At 38.4% G+C, this 23,870-nt stretch overlaps 1 protein-coding gene across 1 annotated transcript in view; it reads left to right on the plus strand.

The window, feature by feature from the left end:
- The window catches only part of ell2 (elongation factor for RNA polymerase II 2), a 97,270-nt gene extending 74,762 nt beyond the window's left edge, over positions 1-22,508 (plus strand). Inside the window, exons 10-12 of the mRNA XM_028804773.2 lie at positions 3,480-3,651; positions 16,139-16,183; positions 19,213-22,508. Of these exons, the coding sequence (XP_028660606.1) occupies positions 3,480-3,651; positions 16,139-16,183; positions 19,213-19,329 (334 nt within the window). The 3' untranslated portion in view covers positions 19,330-22,508. The remainder of the gene's footprint in view (positions 1-3,479; positions 3,652-16,138; positions 16,184-19,212) is intronic.
- The last annotated feature ends 1,362 nt before the right edge of the window (positions 22,509-23,870 follow it).

Genomic DNA, 23,870 nt, shown 5'->3' on the forward strand with positions numbered 1-23,870 from the left:
TTCATGGCTTGTTAGTGCTTTAACTCTGTCATGTCAGATTATTCTCATATCAGATTTTTTTTTTCTTTCTAAGAATATCATCCAAATGATTTGAAGCCTAAAACAGATGAATAATTCAGTTTTTCACTTTCCTTCCAAGTATTTAATTAAACCAAATCATCTTATTGTTAATAAGGAACAAGTGAAAACCAAGAATACAGCTGTTCAAGATTAAAATAAATAATAAGGGTTCAAAATCTTAAATAGCAAGACAACTAAAATGAAGCAGAACTGTTACTTGAGCAATAAGCACTTCTTAAGGAACTGGGTTAGAACAAAAACTTGCACACACTGTGGCCCTCCAGGAACGACTTTGTCCACTCCTGGTCTAGTTGAATTCAGTTAGCAGTGAAACATTGAAATATGATTTCTGAATGGGCCACTCAGGCACTTGTTTCTTTTAAGGCCACCTCTTTGTTCTGGAATAGGGCTTTGGATCATTTTATGCCCGTGTTCAAAATCACATCATGTACCAGTCAGACTAACAATATCCACAATATTTTTAAGATGAGGTTTTACAAACTCTAATTTCTTGCCACATTCCCATAAATTCTGATTTAGGCATTGGGTCTTTTTTTTTTTTTTTTTTTTTTTTTTTTCCTCTCTCCCCAACTGAAGCTTTAGTAGGTACTGTGTAACTGCTAACAGTAGGAATACAGTGTTAATTGGTACTGTCCTTTCAAGCATCAAATCCAGAGCCTTTAAAAAGATTGAAAACTGCTATTGTGGCCTGCAGGGGATGCACCAGCTCCCCAAGCCTGACAGACAGACAGACACCAGGCACCAGTTCAGCAACACACACAGGCTTTATTCAGTGGGAAACACTTCCTAATTGCTTCCCACAGCACAGTACAAAAGCCCTCATAATAACAAGTAGCACACAGCACTTGTCGTCTTCCTCTTTCTATCCTTCTGCCTTCATTCCATCTCTGGCAAGCTTTGTCTTCTCCCTCCCAACTGTGGCTCCTTGAATGAAGTGAGATGGTCCCTTTTATGCTGCACCTGGGAGTACTCCAGGTGGCCTATTAACATGATGTGGATGCAGCGGAAGCCCAAAGTAGTAGGACTCTACAGCACCCACAGGACCCAACAGGGCTATGCTGAACTCCATTAAGCCCAATGGGAATCTGAGGCACTACTGCCATTTAGCTGTCCGGTGGAGGTAGTGCCCTGTACACATGTACACACACACTGTATAAATGTTACTGTTTAGCTGAAACTGAGTTTACTTGGGCGCAGCACTAAACTACACTTCATTATGACTGTTGCAGACATTCATTTTCCATCTCATCTACTGGCAAGTTAAGTTGTTTAACACGCTGACTGCCATAGGAAAAAATAGGTAAATGTGTTCCTAACATCAATATAATGTCAAGGTGTTATTTTAATACACTAAGTATATTTTGTTACTGACCACAACTCAAATTTATTTTCTCTTTATATTTAAAAAAAAAAAAAAAAAATTTATAGTTGGCACGTGGGATTGAAAATTCTTTGTGAATGCCAGCTGGGTGCGCATAACACCAGTGCAATAATGGCTTTTGTACACATTCTGGATCTTGCACAATTCATTACAATTGAATGTCAGTTTTTATTTGCACTTTGTAGTAGTGAGATGGTAATCACTGAGAAAGATTAAGATGTTTGTGGTTCTACATACATATGTAAATTGTTTTTGTGAAAAAGAAATTTTATCTAAAATATTAAATATTCTGTCCTATGATGCCACATTCATTTTTTCATTATTTTAAATAGGAATATGCCTGTGCCTGGTGCTACAGCTCCAAAGATGATTTAAGAGAACTCGTAGGTGGCATCCTTCTATAGATTGCCTACTTTGAGTTAACTCTTATTTAACAGTCAATGTGTTCATATTTACCTTTGTATACAAGTTTTTTAATTAGACTGCATAATTCTTGGTGCAGTTTTATCTATAATGAAGTGTTATTAATCATTCTTAAATTTGTTTGTTTTTTTACTTTTTATGTATTTTTTTTTGTTTGATCTATTCCACAAAATAGTTTGGTTATGTGGAAAAAAAAATCCCATGTTCGGTTAGGTTCAAAGGCATAGACTGGGCTCAGAGTTCAAACCCTGTGCTAGATCCAGCATTACCATGCTTCCTTTCATCAGAGCTACTGGTCTATATAGTATGTAGTTTGTTAGTAAATAAGTTCTTTGCTAAAACTATATAGTTTGTCATGCTTCTTTTTTTGTCACCTCACTAATTAGCTTCCTTTCTTTCTTGCTCTTTTACTTCCTTATTTGCATTAAAACTCCACTCATGGCGCTGGCATTGAGCATCCATGAAAAATTGTGCCAATAATCTGTGATAAAATTTATCCTGTTGTCATAAACATACATCAAAAAACACAACAGGTTTTATGAAATTGTAAAGTGTGCAATGAAAGGATTTCAACCTAGTAAGATTGTACATGCCATTTTAAAAATAGGTTTTATAAAGTATAGTTTGTCATCCATTTTCTGCATTTGTCTAAGAGCAGTGAAATGCCTGGTTTATAAACAATTAAAATTATTTAGGCAGTTATGCATGAAATCACAAATACCATAATGGGGGATGAACAGTTATCACAGCTCTTCAAGTTTTGTGATAAAAGCACAACTCTGTACAGGGAAATTATAGGAAAAAAGTCACCACAAATATTCATTAAATCTATTGAGTTTTTAGTCATGTAATTGTACATAAAGCGTCTTGTCATTCATATTTGTTATACCTTTTAACTTTATTTCTAGAATTCGCTACTGCCGTACTCGTTTTGTAAGCATGAGTCTGCCATTGATTTTGTGATATCTTACAAACATTTTTCTGGATACTTTTTGTTTCAGTTCTGTCATATGTTTACTGTCCAGGTTCTCAGTACTTTTTCTTTAGCAGAGCTTTTCATGGATTTAACAGAGCATAGTGAGTTGTAAAATTCTTCTGGAGTGTTAGTAAATGTATAATATGTGTCTTCTTTCTCCCCCCAACTTTAAAGTATTAATTCTGTTTTACTAGTTAGCATCATATTAAAACAATAGTGGTTACAAGCACTGATTACACTGCCTGGTTAAAGTTTGCTTTGTTAATATAAACCTACCTAATTATGAGTTGTTTCTCTGTTTACACACACAGCATCTTGAATTCATAGGAGTTTAGACTTGGGATACCATAGTTATTAGCTGGCGATTTGTCTCTATTGTTGAAGTGTTAATTCATAGATTCTTGAATGAATTGAGATCTGGGAATTGGTAAGGACAATAATGTTGTAATTTGTTAGGCATTAGTCTTTTAGTTGGTTTTAGAGTCTGTTGTAATCACCCCCAAACACCTTTTTCTGTTTATAGTATGGTCAAATCTTTATGGCTTAATTTTTTTTTTTTTTTTTTTTTACAGAAAAAACAAGTTCTTTTTCTAAACTTTTTTTTTTTTTCTAACATAGGAAATACACTGCAATTATTAACATGGATCAAAGACAAACTTACAAGGATGATTTTAATGCAGAGTATGATGAATACAGAAATCTGCATGCAAGAGTGGAGAATGTTACTCGACGGTTTGCAAAACTTGATGCTGAACGCAAACGGTTGCCTCCAGGCTCCAAGGAGTATCAGGTAATAACTTCACATAAACACAAAGTCTTCAAGGGCGGTTTCTGTTTTGATTCTAAGATTACATTTGAACACTTAAGAACATTGTTCTTTTAACTACTTAGTAGTTGTGGTAAATACAGATATATTGTAAGTTTTTTTTATTTATTATTTATTTATTAAGACTTTTATGAGACCCTTTTTTGTAGGTAGCTGTCTTCAGGTATGACTATTATCCCAAGCCCTTGGGAAATGTGGCAAATGATCGAGTCGTCAGTGAATTGAGATGATCTACTTGTGTTCTAAATAGTTTGGCTTTTTCTGACTTGGTTATTTTAGTATCCAAATGCAACTTCTTTGGCAGATCACATTTGCATTTAAAACCAAATTCGGAGTTGAAGATCATCGAATTGTTAGCTTGAGCTAGATCCACTTCCTTAGATGAATTTTTGACATGGCACTGCATGACTGAGTTGTTTCCTAAAAAAAAAAAAAAATTCTTGATTACAATTTTTCAAATTGCATTTAAGAATTTAACAATATACAGGTTAAGTTGCTCTAGGTCAGGTGAACTCACTAAGCTTAATGTTTAAAATTAAGAGCAGTTGACAGTTTTTGCTCCTGTGCTTCAAATGCAAGAAAATCTGTAATACCGTACATAAAGTTAGAAGAGGATGGGAAAGAATTCTGCATGAATGTATGTACAATCTTTAGTTGTTACAAGCTGTTGATTTCTCTGTTTGATAGCGCCAAGTTTACCATAGCTCATACCTATTCAAATGGTGTCCCACGGGCCACATGCGACCCAGAAGCAATGTCTGAGTCGCCTAGCCCATGGTCCCACAATATTTCTAAGTACATGCCACTGCTGACGGGACAACCATGAATTTCAACGAGAGGCTGGTTATGCTTGTGCCAGAATAATGAACGGAGGGCTGATTATGATCATTTGCAATTCCTCTGCTCATCATATAGATCTACTGTTATGAAGATATCTGTGAACACTAAGGTGTGATTGTCACTGATCTCCTTGTGTTTGCGCATCTTTGCATAAAGTTTCTCTTTTGAATTAACACATACTCCATACAAAACGCTGACCTGTCCGTCAGTAAGCATGTTTGAGCAGTCTCCTGCCTGCTGTTTCGTCACACCCAGCAATGTGATGAAGTCTGCTTTTTAAGGTTGCAAGTGTTTTACTGGGTTGCTCTGCAATTGATGGCGGACAGTAAACTTTGTTTAAACAGTAATTCGTTAGTTGTTGCTCAGTCGTTTTGGCATGCCCTCTATATGTTCTGTTACCAATAAAATCTTCCAACGGGAGCTCATCAACAAAGAAACATGGAAAATAAGATTTAGTAAAAAATAATTATTTCAGTACTTGACACACAAGAACTCTGTACAAAGACATTTTAAAGACAAATCATTAAAATAAATGTACTAATCCACTTTCAAGCCATACATGGTGCCTTGTTCTTAAACATTTACTCAGGTAGTTTTTTTTTTTTTTTTTTTTTCCTTGGGGCGAGAAACATTTCCACAGGAAAGGGGTTTTGTGGAACTCAAATTTAACCTCTGTTGGGGGAGGATCTCGTATTTCAAAAAGGAAACCAGTGTTCTTGCTAATACTATGCACATTTTTGATTTTGTGTACTTTTGAGATGTGCCTTGGTCAGATGTGAGCAAAATTTTTTTTTTTTTTTTTTTTACTTCAAAAGTAGAAAAAAAAGTATTGCTACTACCTCAGATTCTGTTCAGTTATATATTTAAATATATATAAATATTTTATATACATTTTTGATATGCCTGTGTTAGAGAGAGGTTGGGAGTATGCACCAAGATAGGGTCCCGAGGGTGGCAGGTGACACCTTGGCACCACACTAGTTCGAATGGAATGGGAACATTGTGAGGTGTTTTTTTTTTTTTTAATATATACAGTGGCTGGAGTGCCAATCCTGCCACCATCCCCAAGTTTTCCCTGTAAATTGAAATACTTGCTTGCAGGGCTGGATGCAGATTAACGTCATACCCAGGACAAAGCAATTGCTGGTAAAGGGCCTCGCTCAAGGTCCCAACAGAGTAGTCACTTCTGGCGTTTACAGGATTTGAACTGGCAACCTTGTGATTGTCAATGCAGATGTGACCAAATTTAACAGGTAAACAGTGAATAAACATTACATACATTAATTTGTTCTGATTTAAAATTTGTCATTACGTACTGCTTACTGGCCGCTGAAAATGTCTGGTGCCCAGCTAAATTTCTTGCTTTTGAAAATCTTGCCCAACTGAATTTGTAATTGAATAGTCCTGCCATAGGCCAGCATCTTGCTTTCTTAACACTAGAATTACCAGAGCCTACGAAAAAACTCGTAGATCCGCCCCACCTTAAATCACTTCACACCTCTCCATCAGCGTCTTTTGTCCTGTAAATATGTCGATAAGCAGCCTGCTATTACATCCCCCACTGCTGCACAGTTTTCTCAGCTCAAGTCTGTTTACCTGTGTGTCAGTTGCTTAGAGTTGTATAGAGTGAGAAGTCAAGCAAAATGACACCTTTTATAAATACTATATTGTTATTTGGAACACATGCATTTCATGTGTGTTCCGTGTCTACAACAGTCTGTTTTAACGATGTGTTTACTGGACATAAACGTTTTTCATGTTTTAGTAATAATTGACAAAATGTAGACATGAAGTGTATAATATGTTAAACCTGAATTCCAAATATCAAAACATTTTCACAAAAGGTACAAATATAGCAGAACAAGTGCGCTTCTATTCAAGAATATAACTGCAGAAAAGAACCCGTGTTAGAGTGTGACATTGACATGCATTTGCTACGACTGCATCGGTGGCACAACGGTATCAACTGTTGACTGGTAATCAAAACTTCACGGGTTCGACCCTGGATGAGTCCGTTTTGAGAAGTGAGCTGCTCTTATTATTACTATTTTAGAATAAAAACATACATTTGATTTCCGTCTGTAACAGCCGGTGTAAATTTATGATACTTGTTAAGGTTAGCTTTTTTTTTTTTATTCAGTTTTAATCTCTGTCGCGTTCACGAGCCCCCCATCTGACACTGCTGTTTTCACATAAAGACGGCTATAACAGAAGTGAATTCAGATGATGACAATGGTTCTGCATCGGAGCAAGAATGCATGTCGCACTTTTGCCGTTGCTGTACTTTGCATATGTACACGGGAAGCTCTGCAGTCTACTTGTGACTTTACGCTGTAGGAAGTAAGTAAATAAAGGTAAATAACAGTCGATCTGGCTCTTATACAAAGTACAGCGATGGCAGCTTCCACCTTCAGCTATAGACTCTCCACTCTAGTGTTTAGATCTGGACAGTGCATGTGCCCAAAACATTAACATTTATATGTTACTTACATCTTGCCTGAAGAAGGGGCCCGAGTTGCCTCGAAAGCTTGCATATTGTAATCTTTTTAGTTTTAGGTGTCATTTTGCTTGACTTTTCGCTGTGTTACTTACATAAAAGCCAGATAGAATGTTATGTACCTTAATTTATTTACTTCCTACAGCGTAAATTCACAAGTAGACTGCAGAGCTTCCCATGTAGATATACAAAGTACAGCATCGGCAAAAGTGCGACGTGCATTCTTGCAGATGGGGGGGGGTGGGAATCGTGAATGTGACTGAGAGAATAAAACTAAAAAAAAAAAAACAAACAAAAAAAAAAAACAAAGCTAACCTTTACAAGTATCATACATTTACAACAGCTGTTACAGACTGAAATCAAATGTATGTTTTTATTTTAAAATAGCAAGAATAACAGCAGCTCACTTCTCAAAATGGACTCGTCTGGGGTCCAACCTGTGAAGTTGCTGATTACCAGTCAACAGTTGATACCGTTGTGCCATCGAAGCTGTCCTAGCAAATGTGTGTCAATGTTGCACCCAAACACAGGTTCTTTTTCTGCAGTTATATTCTTGAATAGAAGCGCACTTCTATTACATTTGTATGTTTTGTGAAAGTGTTTGATATTTGGAATTCAGGTTTAATACTTCATGTCTACATTTTGTCAATTATTACTAAAACATGAAAAACATTTCTGTTTTAACGGTGTTTACTGTATATAGATTGTTGTAGACATGGAACACACATGAAATGCATGTATTCCAAATAACAATATAGTATTTATAAAAGGTGTCATTTTGCTTGACTTCTCACTCTATACAACTCCAAGCAACTGACACGAAGGTAAGCAGACTTGAGCTAAGAAAACTGCAGCAGTGGGGGATGTAATAGAGGGCTGCTTATCGACATATTTACAGGACAAAAGACGCTGATGGAGAGGTGTGAAGTGATTTAAGGTGAGGCTGGTCTACGAATGTTTTCGTAGGCTCTGGTAATTCTAGTGTTAAGGGATAAAAAGGAATCGGTTTTAATTCTTTTAGACTATTTGAACATTGAGATATTGAGGAGGCTGAATTCTTTGACATACAATTTAAATAGAAATGATGATCAAGTTTTCAATATTTTTAGAATGCTGAATTTGACCAAGCCTGCTAGATTTCACTATAGTGTTGTTCATCCCACAGTACTGGAGGTAGCATAAATTCCATTCACAAAAGGATTATATATGGCATTCTCTCTTCTCCTTACTAGTCAGTCTTTACTCTCTTCATTTCCAGGAAAATGCTTTAAATATAGGTGAAAGGCATCTTAAGAACAGTATATCAGCTGCCTTACTGCAGAGATAAACTCTGTCAAAAACAGCAGTGCTTAAAACTGATGGAGTATGGGGGACACTTACATTAGTAGTATATTAAAAATACTACACTTGGGCAAGGAGTGTCCAGTCACTGGTATAATTGGTGTCTTCTGTAATGATGAATAACTGTTTGGCTACCCACACACTTTCTGCAGCAATGCCTGAACTTTACATTGATAAGAATATTGTCCAGTTACTGAAATAATTAAAATTGTAAAAGTAGCAGCATCCTTTTTGAAGTGAGTGCAGTCCAAATACACAGAGAATAATAAAACTGTGTAATAACTAAATTATTAAGAAATTACGACATACAGGTGGCATCTGTTCTGTATAAATTACAGTTGCACTCTGCTGGTGCTCCATCAGACTCTGGAGAGGAAAGGAAGCAACACAAGCACAGTTGAGATAGGCCCTGGCTCTTTGTTAAATTTTAAAAATACAGTGGAACCTCTAGATACGAGTTTAATTCGTTCCAGCACTGAGCTTGTATAGCGAATTTCTCGTATCTAGAACAAACTTCCCCATTGAAAATAATGGAAATCCAGTTAATCCGTTCCGCACCCCAAATATATTAACATAAAAATCAATTTTCCTAACAAATAACACTGATAAATTATATACTGTATACTGTAGTCTACCTTTAATAAATAACACTGGTAAATAATATAACTGATTATTAAAAGAATCAAAACAGGTGTCCAAAGTGCAGTAGAGCATTCAATAAATCTTTAAATAAATAATCCTTAAAACAGTTGTGAAGTGGAGGTTTAAAATACACAAGAATAACAATCCTTTAATACGAGGTTAAAACGTCAACAGGAAGCAGTCTTTAAAAAACAGATGACAATCCCCGGTGCTTCTTCTCTGTTAGCGTCTCACCTGCTTCTCCCATGCGGGCTCTGCAACAGGCGAGACACTCTTAATGCAGCTGACCTTCTCTACACCGTCCTGCTTCAGCTGTTTGGCTCGCCTGTTCAGCTACACGCGAGCCTGCACTCGCTCGCTCTCCCGCATCGACTTCCTACTGCTGCTGCTTCCTGCCTCCTCCTCCTCCTGCAACCTCCGTTCTCTCTCCTCTCTTTTCTTTTACTTCTTCTCCCCCTTAACCAGCTCGCGCTTCTCTATATATGCGGGGAGGACATGGCAGCTGCAGCCCATCAGCCACAGGAACAATCATGGATGTGGGCAGTTTCCCACCTGTGCACTTAGGTGAGAAACGCAGACACCGCAGATCGCCCTGCGGCTGGCAACTGCTACCACGCCCCCTCGCTAAGCCGCGAGCTATACCCACAGCCTGGCTCGTGGCTCGTTACGCGAGCCAATGCTCGTATTTAGATCAGAATTTTTCGCTCATACTTTCCTCGTATTTTGAATTTCTCGTATACAGAGGTGATCGTATCTCAAGGTTCCACTGTATTAGATAGTTTGAGAAAGGGTATGGATTGCTTAGATGCAGAGAAAACAATTTGGTATGTCATTTTTAAGACTTGTGTGTCAGTTTAAAATTAACATATAGATGAAGTAGAAATCTAACATAATATTAATGCAGCATATTTAAGTTGCTGAAAGTGTGAAAGTACAATGGGAACTACTTGACCTTAAAGTTTTCAACTAAAGAAGTTAATTGCCTTAAGATAGATAAATCTCTATGGTTTTAAGGGATTTATGCATTTCTTTTTGTATGAGAATCCCATATTTGGTGGGGGGGATCCAAATGGAGCAAAAGAAATGTATTTTTAAAGACATAGGAAGAGAAACGTCTCTGCTAGTTTATCATAGTTTTCCACCTTTTGTTTTTCAAAATTTTAGCACACACTTACCTTCCATAAAGCAAGGGTGTGTATACTTTTGTTTGCTTACCTGTTACCTGGTCTTGACATTTAACATAACAACTTTCTCTCTTCTAGACAATAAAGACACCTATCTAACCTTATAAATATATAATCCTGACTATTTTGAAGGAAGCAGAAGATAGTCGCATTATTTTGCTCATAATCAGTTTTGGTAAATACTTAATTTGGGGTGTTTCTGCCTCCACTTATGTTAAGATGAACAAGCAAGGATGCCATTTTTTCAGCTCAAAATATACTTCAAATAATATTCTGAGAAGGAAAAATCCTTATGCCATAAATGTAACTTGTTTTTCTTAATCAACAAATTTGTTTAAAGCTGCATTTTTCACTGAATCTGATATTTCATGAAAATGGTTGTGGTAGAGAAACTCCTGATACAAAAATGGATTCAGCATAACTAAGTCAAAAGTCCACTCATTTTTTTTTTTTCTCTCTCCATGGGAGCATTTGGTGCAAACCACTTTAATCTGGATCAGAATTTAAATTAATCTCATCTTCTGCTGTCAGCCATTACAGAATCCAAAGGTTAATTTTGAGGTGTTGTACTATCCTGCTGGTTTTTAAATAAATGTATGTACTAAATTCTCTTTAAAGAAACAGGTCTGACATCTGAGAATTGGGTGGCATTTTACACACCAAAGATTGTGTAGATGCACCTTTCTTGGACAGTGCTCGACTTCCATTTAAATTCTTTTCCGTTAAAATCACATAGCATTTTTTTGTAATTGTTTATTTAAATGTCTGTTTTCACTTTACATGAAGGTCAGTTTCATTTCAACATTAACTTGGCGTCTCCAGTCATTTATGGTTTGTTTGTAACAATTGTGATAGTAGGTAGTGTCCTATAAGTTATGCAAAAATTAGGGGGAGAGCATTTTAATTGATCACTCCTTTTTGGGCAGTTATTACTCTACTATAAGCTACTTGGTTTACCACACCACGACAAAGTATCAAGTATTATCAGCATGAGCTATATTTCCTATATTCCTTCTTGAAACATTCTGCATCATTGTGTTCTAGTGTAAAGGGGGGGGGGGGGGGGGGGGGGGGGGGGGGGGGGGGGGGGGGGGGGGGGGGGTTGTTAACTTTTTTTTATTGTGGGAGTACTACTGATTAAAGTTTTAACATGGTGGAAGAAGAAGAGAAACTTTTATAGCTGCCATTATACATTTTCCTAACCGATACCCTAAAGTCAGTTTCAGATTACAGGACTTGAAGTTAGAGGGGATTTCTGTCTTGATAAGTTTCTGATAAGTCACCTTAGGCTTCCCTATTACATTACTAGGAATTGCAAGGAATTAGAAACTCCATGAACTCCATAACCACTATCCAGCATGTTTCACATGTACCAAAGTATCACACGCTGCCCTTTATCTACCAGTCAGTGTGTTGGCTGCCCAAGCCAGTCATGTGCACATGCCTTCCAGGTATGGCAAGTTCAACCCCAATCTTTGCCCTTTTTTCATTCTGTCATGGTATGTAAAACATAGGACATCAGACAGATGAGACGGTCTTCTGTTTACAAGGTCCATACATTTCCTTGTGGCTTTATTGCATTCATTGCACTTCTGCGTGAGCGCTCATTGTCAGCACTCATACTGTACAGAGTTTTCCCTGTGACTTAACTCTTTTAGGGCTTTTTTTTGTTTTGTTTTCTGTCAGGGCTGACTATTTTTCCAAAAAACTTTTTTTTTTTTTAAAAAAAGAACACAAAGCAGTTGTTTAACATATCAAATCAGCAAAACATATTTACTTTTGACAAATGTTACTGTCTTGCATGTTGTATGAGCCGGCATACTATATGATTTCATATACTATATGATTTCACATACATATCACATGAATGTTACACAGCAAAGACCTGCAAAGTAGGATATCCCTCAAAGCAGCCAATTGCATGCATTGCCACATTGCACTGCTTACTGTATGTGTTGCACTGGTGTTTCCTTTTCAATTGTCTGTTGCTGCACTTTCTCGCACATATTGTTTGTGTGTACTATGGAGACAAGTCACCCGTTTGACATCGTGCCATGCCAATGCCACCAAGTTTTCTGCCCGCATGAAAACCGGATTGTCACCTCTTTTCCTCTTCAGCCTGATTGGCTTCAACTGTGAAGGCATGTGTCTCCTGTTCCCCCTCACTGTGCTACAAGCTCCAATTCCCCTGCTCCGTAGCTCCATGAACAATTCTGGGCATGTATAAAAATTGTCCATGTACACAACATGACCCAAATGTTCATAGCCCTGAAGCAGCTCCAACACAACCTGACTTGTCAAGGGACAGTTCTCTCTTTGAAAGAAATACTTTCCTGTATATGTAATTACTTTTAGGCAAAAACCAGTGTTTGCTTCTGCCAGTACAAAATCCTTTATGCCATACTTTGTGGGCTTGTCTGGCATACAGTATATTGTCAGGAAAAAAAGGCATCCCTTTTATTTTATCATAGATTCATGCACAGACAAATCACGGCCAGGCTGATAAAATTGTTTATTTTTGTGGTTCCACAATGTCAAGCAGAGGCTGAACTTTATACATGGGATTATAGCCTGGCTCACCCCTTGGGATTTACTTCTGGTTATCACAGAAGTGAATAAAACTTTGCAGCAGCACATACTTGTCACGCAGCATAATCTGTCCAAAGCCACCAAGGGACAAAGCACGTTTGGACCAATGCTCCCTGAAGTTATTTCACCAGTCCCATCACTATTTGTAATGCCACAAAGCCCTTCATCTTGTCTTTTGTTGTGGGTTTCCATTTTGAAAAACAAGAATGCGGTGTAAGCACAGCCCGCGATTCAAAAAATTACTCTGCATACCTGTTTGTCTTGTCTGACAGTAGCTGAAAAGCAGCATCAGGAGAGAGCAGCCTGAAGTAGTCCAGCGTCTGGTAAACTGTCGTGTCCAACATGCTGTCTTGTGAAGTACAGTAGCCAGTTTAGCTCCCACGGATCAATGTCTGGGTATTCCTCCAACACGAACCTTGCTCTAGGTGTGTCGGCTGCGGAAATGCGCTAAGCTGGGAGCCGATCAGCTGGGGTGGCATCGGCTGGTGTCCGATCAGCTGATGCTAGTTCCTCACTCTCTTGCTCGATCTCCTGATCACTGTCAACAAAATTAGATTCTGAAAAATCAGAGTCTTACTCACCGATTAATGCGCAAAACATTGTTGAGTATTTTCTTTTCTGCACTCGCTTTGCTCCCTTGTGAGATGTCGATGCCATCTTGCCTTTGTTTACATTTCGTAACTCACGCACACGCAAGTATTAGATGCCGAGTCAATGAATCTAACATTCCTCCAAGCAGAGAGGGAATGCCTGTGACGTAATGATGACTTTTGTCGCTATTAACAGCTGATTGTCGCCCTCTACCCCTGGATGTCGACTTTTGTCGACATGCGCCCTCAACCCCTCCTGTTGCCCAAAAGTTGAAATCCGCCCTTAAAGAGTTAAGACAGAATTGAACTTATTTCATTTAGTCAATGAGTTTGCACTCAGTTTGTGTGAGGAACTTGCAGATTTAGGTCCAACTTCCGATCCTAGTGTGATTTGGGAGACTACCTGTGACAAGACCCTGAAGGTTGCTGAGGGTTGTGTTGGTGTTACCGCTGTTTCCAGAAGGAGGTGTTTCATCTCGCAGGGCACACTGGATATCATCGAGAGGAGTCGCAGCGCACTGCTCAATGGCAACTCTGGTCTGTACCGGGAACTGAGAAGGACGGCTCTGAGGTCAGATAAAGAGACGTTTGTTAGAGGAATCTGTGAGCAAGTGACGCACCATCTGTGGTCTAGCGACCCACGTCCTGCTTACAGAGGATTCGAAGCATTACACACATTTGAATCTGTTCTTCGGAGAGTCGCAGTCAGGGCGGCTGATGGAACAGGTCCTTATGGATGACACTGCAGCTGTGACCTGCTGGGCTGGCTACTTTGAGCAGTTGTTCAAACCTGATCCACCGGCTAGGACGTTAGATATCTCTGGGTCCACGGTCCTTGAGGCTGATCCTCCAATTAGCTGTGAACCACCCAATCTCAGAGATTGCACAGGTGGTGAACCAGCTGAGGGGAGGAAAGGCTGCAGGGAACTGTGGTATCTGGGGTGAACTTCTCCAGGCAGGTGGTAAAGCTGTCGTCCTGGCATTGCAAGCAATCTTTGCTTCCATGTGGGAGACTGGCATTATCCCAACTGACTGGAAAACGGGACTTGTTGCCTGGATTGCAGCAAATGCAGAGGGATAACACTGCTCTTGGTGCCGGGTAAGGTCCTTGCTTATGTTGTCCTGAATAGGATCCGTAATCACCAACCAGCGACTGGAACAGTCTGGTTTTACGCCTAAGAAATCTACCATCGACCGCATCCTAGCACTGAGGGTTCTCATGGAGCACAATCACGAATATCTGCAGAGGTTCTTTGCAGCCTTTGTCGATTTTCGTAAAGTGTTTGACTCAGTTGATCGAGCTGCCCTGTGGGACGTTGTAAGGGTTCGCGGGATCCCCTCGAGTTTGCTGGATATCATGGCTGGCATGTACACTGGTACTGCTGTGCAGTGTGGAGGCAGAACCTCTGCTGTGTTTTTCCCAGTTGATTCTGGGGTTCATCTGGGGTGTGTTCTTGCTCCTACTCTGTTCAGTGCTTATATGGACTGGGTGTTGGGCAAGGTCATGGGGTCCAGCGGCTGTGGGGCATCTGTTGAAGAAAGATTCACAGATTTTGACTTTGCTGACGATGCAGTGATCTTCGCGGAGTCAATGGAGGCTCTGATCAGGGTGCTCGAGAGACTGAGCGAGGATTCTTAAGTGTCTGGGCTTAAGAGTGTCCTGGATAAAAACCAAGATCCAGGCCTTTAATGACCTCTTGGGCACAGCCGTCAGCAGTTTCTGTTTGCAGAGGGAGTGTCGACCTTGTTGAGAGGTTTACTTACCTTGGCAGTGACATTCATGTCTCGGGTGACTCTTCCTATGAAGTCAGTAGACGGATTGGGAGAGCTTGGGGGGGGGTCATGAGGTCGCTGGAAAGGGGTGTGTGGCGCTCCCGCTATCTATGCAAAAGGACGAAGGTCCATGTCGTTAGTGTCCTGGTGCTTCCTGTCTTGCTATATGGTTGCGAGACATGGACACTATCCAATGACCTGAGATGAAGACTGGACTCCTTTGGTACTGCATCTCTCCAGAACATCCTTGGGTACTGTTTGTTTGACTTTGTGTCGAATGAGCGGTTGCTCAAGGAGTCCCGAATGAGGCACATTACCTGTATTGTGAGGGAGCGTCAGATAAGGCACTACGGCCATGTGGTGCGTTTCCCCGAGGGTGATCCAGCTTGTAAGATCCCCATTGTTGGGGACCCGAGTGGCTGGACCAGGCCAATGGGTCGCCCACGTAACACCTGGCTGCAGCAGATAGAGGGTCATTTCCGGATGGTGGGACTGGACCGCGTACCTGCCTGGGGGGGGGGGGTTGCCAACCGGGATCCCAAGTTGTTTCATTGTGTAGTGGGTGCGGCAACACACTGTACCAGTGCATGCTCCCCAACTTGACTTGAGTGCAGACTGGTTGGACTCTGTAATTGGGTACGTCAGACCACAAGACTAGTGGTCACAGGAGTGCTTTCTGACTACCCCAAGCATATTATTTGCAGACTGCATTTGTATAATCTAAAGTCTCTAGGCACATCTTGTATTGTGGCATGACCTTTAGTTGGTAAATTACATAGCAATAGTAGGTGTTTATGCAATAGTGTACCTAATCAGTAATGCGTGCAGAAAGTTCAAATTGGAGCTTTGCAGCAAATTTAGATCATCTGTCATTTTTTGCAGAATTTTCAGAATGCGGGATTGCATATATTTGAATATTTCAGTTTTTGCATGTTACAAAACATTTGGGTAATAAGACTTTTTATTTATTTATTTGTTTGTTTTTTCTTTCCCAGACTATTCATGAAGAAGTATTGCAAGAATATAAGAAAATCAAAATGGTTAGTAGTTAAATATTGTTGATAAAGTTTTTATTGCAGATTCCTAGTTCTTAATGTTTTTAAAGTTAATGTTAATATAAACCAAAATCAATCATTTTATAATTATATCAGTACAGTAATCCCTCCTCCATCGCGGGGGTTGCGTTCCAGAGCCACCCGCGAAATAAGAAAATCCGCGAAGTAGAAACCATATGTTTATATGGTTATTTTTATATTGTCATGCTTGGGTCACAGATTTGCGCAGAAACACAGGAGGTTGTAGAGAGACAGGAACGTTATTCAAACACTGCAAACAAACATTTGTCTCTTTTTCAAAAGTTTAAACTGTGCTCCATGACAAGACAGAGATGACAGTTCTGTCTCACAATTAAAAGAATGCAAACATATCTTCCTTTTCAAAGGAGTGCGCGTCAGGAGAGAGAGAGAGAACAAAGCAAGCAGTCAAAAAAAAAAATCAATAGGGTTGTTTGGCTTTTAAGTATGCGAAGCACCGCCGGTACAAAGCTGTTGAAGGCAGCAGCTCACACCCCCTCCGTCAGGAGCAGGGAGAGAGAGAGAGCCAGAGAAAAACAAAGTCAAAAATCAATACGTGCCCTTCGAGCTTTTAAGTATGCGAAGCACTGTGCAGCATGTCCTTCAGGAAGCAGCTGCACACAGAACGTAGCAACGTCCCTATCGCCTAGGTGTGCGAACACCCCCCCTGCTCACACCCCCCTAAGTAAGTAAGTTGGGTAGCTTCTCAGCCATCTGCCAATAGCGTCCCTTGTATGAAATCAACTGGGCAAACCAACTGAGGAAGCATGTACCAGAAATTAAAAGACCCATTGTCCGCAGAAACCCGCGAAGCAGCGAAAAATCCGCGATATATATTTAAATATGCTTACATATAAAATCCGCGATGGAGTGAAGCCGCGAAAGGCGAAGCGCGATATAGCGAGGGATCACTGTAATTTTGCCAGTATCTCTCTCTCCCCCCTTTTTTTTTTTTTTTATACTGCTTTACAATAGAACCCTCAATGTAATATTGGAGTTTTTCCGCATTTAATTCTGGGGGATTTTTTTTTTTTTTTTTTTTTTTTTTTTTTTTTAAGACTAAGTTCACAAATTCTCATTTTTGGTTATTTTCATGTTTGTTTCACAGTTCATATTAATTTTGATTTTGAATGTGTATAGCTATTGACCCTGAATGTAGCCCATATGTGAAAACGAACTAAAACAATTTTGCCAGATACAAGAAATGTAAATGCTTGAAGCTGCTGTCATACTATTTTAGTGCAGGATGTCTGTAAATTTGCCGGTTAATTAAGGAACAAAAATGGAAAATTAGTTTGAACCCAGTTTTTACTGCTATATATATTTGTAGAAACATGTCCTCACAAAAGAGGAGCCAGGATTGATGAGCAAGATATTTAATTCTTTTACTTTATGCATTGACATGTTAAAGTTGCAGCAAAGCTTTTAATAGTCACATCTATAATCTGCATAAAAATGTATTTTGATCTAGTCTAAAATTATTACAAGTGACAGTGTGTAAATGCAAAATAGGAGATATAAGAACTTTAACACACATTTCCTGTTTGCACATATTTTTACATTCTCTCAGATACTGGAAAGTTGTAATATAATGAATGTTGGTCAGACATGCAAGTATTTCATTGTACTCTGCACACATGAAGTTTAATAGAATTTTAATTGCTGCAACAATACGAAAATGTAAGAATATTCTACTGACTGTGTAGCAGAATTTTTAAAGTGTCAAAAGCTATTAAGAAATGAATACACTTGTAAAACTAGCATAATGTTCCCCCAGTAGACGATCTGTAGCAATTACCAGGGCAGACTGTATTCTGTAGTGTGATGAGTTCTGAAGTCTAATCTGAAACAACTTGGAGGTCATTTGTGGACAGTGAAATCTTGAACTGGATTGGACACCACCCACATATTCCATTATTTAAGAAGGAAGCAACAATTTAGTGAGGTCGGTGAATGCTAATGCTATCACCCTAATTTGATTGGTTAGTTTTTGGTACTGTTTGAATGTAACCAAAAATTATATTTATGGGTCCAGATGTGCTTACTTTGGGGTAGATTTAATAGTGTCAGTGTCAAGGGTAGTTGGAACAGAGAAAAATATCTAAACTTATGTATGGCGCTTGATTTGTAGGTGAAATACTTCAGCTGTTCTAATATTTAAATACAATTTAAAAGTCATAATGTGTCAGTCTTACTGTGGTGTAAAGAGGAGTGTGTCAGAATTTACAACTCTTCCCCGGCTTATCTAGGTATTAATTTCTGCAACACAAGATTGTACAGCTGTAGTAGGCACTGGCGCTTGAACACTGTAAAGTTGCAAAGTGTGACCAAGCAGATCTCAATTCCAGCTGGTCCACACTGATGTCAGATCCATGTTATGATGATAATCAAATGAAACAGGAGACTTTTTACAAGGTGTCAATACCGCATTTTATAATGCTGGTAGGGATGTGAGAGTTTAATGTGTATTCCTGACGTAAGCAAGATCTCCTGTCATCTTAATGCCTCAGCTTTATTGTATGTCACCATCATCTGTTTCTCTGTTGGCAGTTCCCAATAGAATAATGTATGTCGAAAGGGAACAAGTCTCCAGAAAGAAGAGGTTGACTTTACTGTAGTTGCCAGGATTGTCAGTTGATTTAGATATAATTTGAATATTCAAATAGTGTATTCCCCTAGAAACTATGAAAGTGGGATCAGCCACCATGTAGTCTGCAGCAGTTTTATAGCCACTGTTTTAGTATTGATACTGTTATGAGAATTGTGGCCTGCTAAATCCAGACTGCTGTGGAAGCTACACTGGGAGCTTGATGTTACTTAATGTACCTATTAAACTCTTAAGAGCACTGTACTTGTGTATAACTAATGTTTTGAGCCTAACCGAGAGCAATAGAAGCTCCAGAATATGTCTGTGTTTAAAGCAAATGCATGAATATTTCTTTTGGTGTAGTTTTCTTTTTTTAAATTTTGCTGTTTTTTTTTCCTCTATCTTGCAGAACAGTCCCAAGTACCATGAAGAAAAATATAGATGCGAGTATCTCCACAACAAACTGGCTCACATTAAGAGACTAATAGCAGAATATGACCAAGCAAGATCAAAATCCTGGCATTAGCCCTGTACAGCTGTTCTGCAGAAACATTGACTCCTCCAGAAAATTGTGAATAAAAACCTATTTATTTTAATATAAAATTCCATTAACTTGCATTAGAATTGAGACTTTGTAAAGACAATTCAAAGGTTAGTTTCTTGTAACCAGAGATGAATTGTTTTTTGCTAGTTTCCTTACTTTTGCAGTTTTTGTTTGTATACTTGTTTCTTTTTGCCCAACCTCAATTAATTCCCTTTTCCCTTCTCTTACTTGCAAATGGCTATTTCTGCAAATAGCGTATTTCTTTAGGGATCTTGTGGCCAAGATATATGTATGCATGATGAGACTGTAACACTGATAAACTCTTTAATAGGTGACAAAAAGTATTGAAAAGATCCATAAAGTCTGCCATGCCCAGCTGTATCTTAGTAATGTAATCCCTTTGCCTTAAGGTGTAGGAGGAAAATTAAGCATTTTGCACAAAAAATGTAAAAATAAAAAATGTTTTACAGGTGCTGACTCTGAATAAGTGAGGAGACACATTTAGTGTTGCACAGTCAGCCCCTCTTAGCAAGCGATGCCTTAAGGTGTTTGCAGTTTTGTTTTTTTTTAATAATCCACACTCTAGTTATACCAATATATATTGTTTCCAAGGCAATTGATCCTTGAGAAGCATGCAGGGGCCTACCTAGTGTGCAAGAGACAGATGCGTGTATGCAACAAGGAGTGAATGAGTGTATGATATTTTAAATTGAGAAACCTAACTATCTACTGAAGCTGCTACTTATAGTAGGCCCAGGCACTCAGGATAAAACTGATGAGTGGTGGAGTTGTTTTTCCTGTAAACTTATAACTTCCTATATGGAAGCAAGCATTTCCAGTTTTCAGCTTTATTAACTAAAATTGAAAGTTGATTACAAAATAAAGATCTATAGTTTTGCGCAAAGTATAATATGTAGGAGACATATTTGTGTATTGCTATATTATTTTTGGAAAGAAACTATACAAAGATTTTGTCAACCTACATGAACTTTATTTAAAATGTATTGTAAATGTTCCTGATTTTTCAGGAATTTAAGAGCAAATGTATTGAATTAAAATATACTGTGATCATTGAACAGCACAAATTTTCATGCTATCTTTCCTGTATACTTTTTTTTTTTAATTTAATTGGAATCAGTTAATTTCTGTGGGAACATTAGTATTAGAGTGGCTGTTTAAACATTATGAAACACATTTTGGGGGTGAGGGCACATAAATGCTGCCAGTAGAAAAGGGAAGCAAGCAAGTATGTTTACAGAACAGAGTATTGAGATCATTGCCAAAATCCTGTACTTGGGTTCAAATGCACAAATATTACCAGCTCCAGTATACAGTACTATAAACCAGACTTTGCATAAAGCTTTTTTGTTTTTTTTTTTATAACAAGCAGTATAGTCTATTCAAAAGACTTCTCAAAAATGTGCATCATGTTGGTTTTTTTTTTTTTTTCAGCTTGTTGTTAGCCTTCAAACAGTCAAAGGATAATTGTTTAGTGTTCTTTTGGCCCCCTCATTTAGTTGTTTTACTGTAGCTCACTCTGCTTTAAAAATGTTTGCTTCATTAGTTTCTAATTAAACCCCTGTGTGCTCAGAGCAAGCACACTCTTTATATACTTTAATTGATTTCTCTGTGTCAAGGAAAAAATCTGAAACATTATGAAGCTGCTGAGCTTCATAAATGCTAAATATTAGCATTTACTCATTTTTGTGTTGTGTATATAAGAGATGTTAAACCTGATTAATCTAGTGCCTAAGATCATGATGTTTCAGCCTAGTGTCAGTTAAAATAATTAGTAAGACACAGTATTGCATGCTTTTTTTTCTCTTTTTTTATTTTAGCAATGCTGCTTGCACAATTCTGGCCTATTACGGCACTGTAAACTGGAGGTGGAGAGGTATTGTTATATTTTTAATACCAGATGTTTATCAGCATTAAGGACCACACAAAAGTGTTCAGACTGGTGTAGGCATCACTGACTTTTAATATGGGAATATTTGTATACTGGCAAAGATCCAGAAAGAGGTTGGATACCACTGAACATTATTGTCTGGTCCTGAAGCTGGATGATTGCTTCCTTTTTCTGTGCCTGTGACCTTGAGTATATTTTTGGTTCTAAATGCATAACAGTATCAATAACTGGACACTAATTATGCAGTGATGTTTATATACTTTGATTTTGTAATTGTGTTAAATGTCCCTTATGTTCAACTAAATGTCATTTTGAACCTTCAGAATGTTCCCAGCTCTCTAGGTCTGCGTCATTTCTGAGCTGAGGCTCAAGCTTGCAAGTGACACAATTATTCTGCCACTACCAAATGATGGTTTTACAGAGGTTTCTTTTTTTAAAGTAATTTGGGAAATGAAATAAGGAATACCAGAAATAAAGTATTTAAGCAGCACTTTGAAGTTGCATTTATTTGCAGGAGTAATGATGCAGGATAACTTGATTTTAACATTTTGGAGCATATCTAGGCATTGACTACAAATCATATTTTCGGTTTAAAATTTCTAGCATTCCGCTTTGAAAGAAATCAAGAAATGGTCCCTGCTTGGTTTTTTTTGTTTTTTTTTGTTTTTTTTTCCTGTCGTTACTTACCTGGGTCTAGTCATTGTTTATACTGATTTGCCTTAGTTAGCATTTCTTTCAAAAGTGTAGAGCATTGATCATGGCAACAATCTCTGAATTTAAACATGCAAGTGCATGTTATGTTTAGACACTTAACCAACTGGTTCAGCACATTCGTGATGAAACAACATGAACCCGGATAGCTTCATCACATTTGATATTCATGTTGACATTTTACAGCTTATTTCTGAATCATTGATAGTCAAAGCAAACCAAACAAAGTCAGCACTATTCAAAGTTCATCTCAAATTCTGAAAAAAGCTTTCAGCTTCAGAATGTAGCAGGTATTGTTTTTTTGTTTTGTTTTTTTTTTTTTTTTAAACAAGTGACTGTGAATGACGGGGTAACTTGACATTTGATGTTATCTTGCATGTATATTTGCGATAGAGCTGGAATTGTCTTAATGTAAAGAAGGAGCTTTTTGGGAACATCTGATCTAGAAATTTGATCTGCAGCCACAGAATGTCTTCACGCTGATTTCACCCTTCAGTGTATTTACTGCCACAGTCCAATAAATTGTCAACTTTGCACATCATTATTTCCTCCTTTTGTTTTGTGTGTGTATTTAATTGTGTGCTCTTTTTTTGCCTGGCTATACCAATAACATGTAAAGGAGCTGAATCATCTTAACGACACCTATGGGGAACGTTTATCATTTTCTGCATTTAATTTCTATATTCTTTACATTTCAGCAATGATTCACTCTTCTCTGTACATGCAATTATTCTGAATTATTTTGCATATACAGTGCCCTCCACTAATATTGGCACCCTTTGTAATTTAAGGAAAAATGTGCTGTGAGTCTTTATTTGTCCTCTGTTCTTTCATTCAGAATACTAACCTTTTTTGAATTAAAATAATTGAAAGGAACAAAATTCTCATCATAAAAAAAAAAATCTCAAATATATGTGCCTCAATTATTGACAACCCTAGAACACCTAACACCTTATGAGTAAAATCATCTAACCATAATCCTTATCCCTGGGGTATAAATATGAGGTGGCACAGTCAAGTCATCTATGACAAAGGAAAAGTCCCTGACAACACTCTCTAATGTGCAACAAGTGGGTTGTTGAGCTACATTAATCAGGAAGTGGCTATAAAAGTAACTAAATGGTTGAAAATGCTCATCACTGCCAGAAAAGTAACCGGAGATATGCTACATGTCCAAGTATGTGGACACCCCTCCAAACAGAGTTCAGCTGGAATTGATGCAGGTGCATAAAATAGTCACGTAGCCATGAAATCCTTGGCAGTCGAATGGGTCATACTGAAGAGCTCACTGACCTTAAACATGTCGCTGTTGGAGTATGGCATCTTTGCTGCCAGTTGGTATGTAAAAATTTTTTCTCTACAAGGTCTTCCCCAGTCAGCTGTAATTGCTGTTACTGTGAGTTAAAAGCATCTGGGAGTAACAACAGCTCGACCATGTAATGGTAGACTACCAATCGACGGTCCCACTGAGTTTGGGTGAAGTGCATAGTGTGTAAAAAATCACCTTTCATTTGTTGCATCACTCACAACAGAGTCACATACTTTGTCTAGAAGGAACATCAGCACAAGAACGGTGTGCCAGGAGCTTCATGAAGCAACTTTCCACAAGCCTTAGATCACTATGTGCATTGGCTGGAGTGGTGGAAAGTGCGGCACCATTGTACTGCAGAGCAGTGGAAACATGTTCTCTGGAGTTCTGGATAATCGTGCTTTACTATCTAGCAGTCTCGTGGATGAATCTGGAATTGGCAGGTCCCAGAAGAACGCTACCTTCTGGACTGTGTAGTGCCTACTCTAAAGTTTGATGGAGAATGGATAATAGTCTGGGGGAAGGATTTGCGCTCAGCTCACTGGTTCTTGGTGAAGGGTACGATTTAATTTCGTTGCATACATAAACTTTGTT

Source organism: Erpetoichthys calabaricus, chromosome 7, assembly GCF_900747795.2.
Source record: "Erpetoichthys calabaricus chromosome 7, fErpCal1.3, whole genome shotgun sequence".
NCBI classification, from domain to species: Eukaryota; Metazoa; Chordata; class Cladistia; order Polypteriformes; family Polypteridae; genus Erpetoichthys; species Erpetoichthys calabaricus.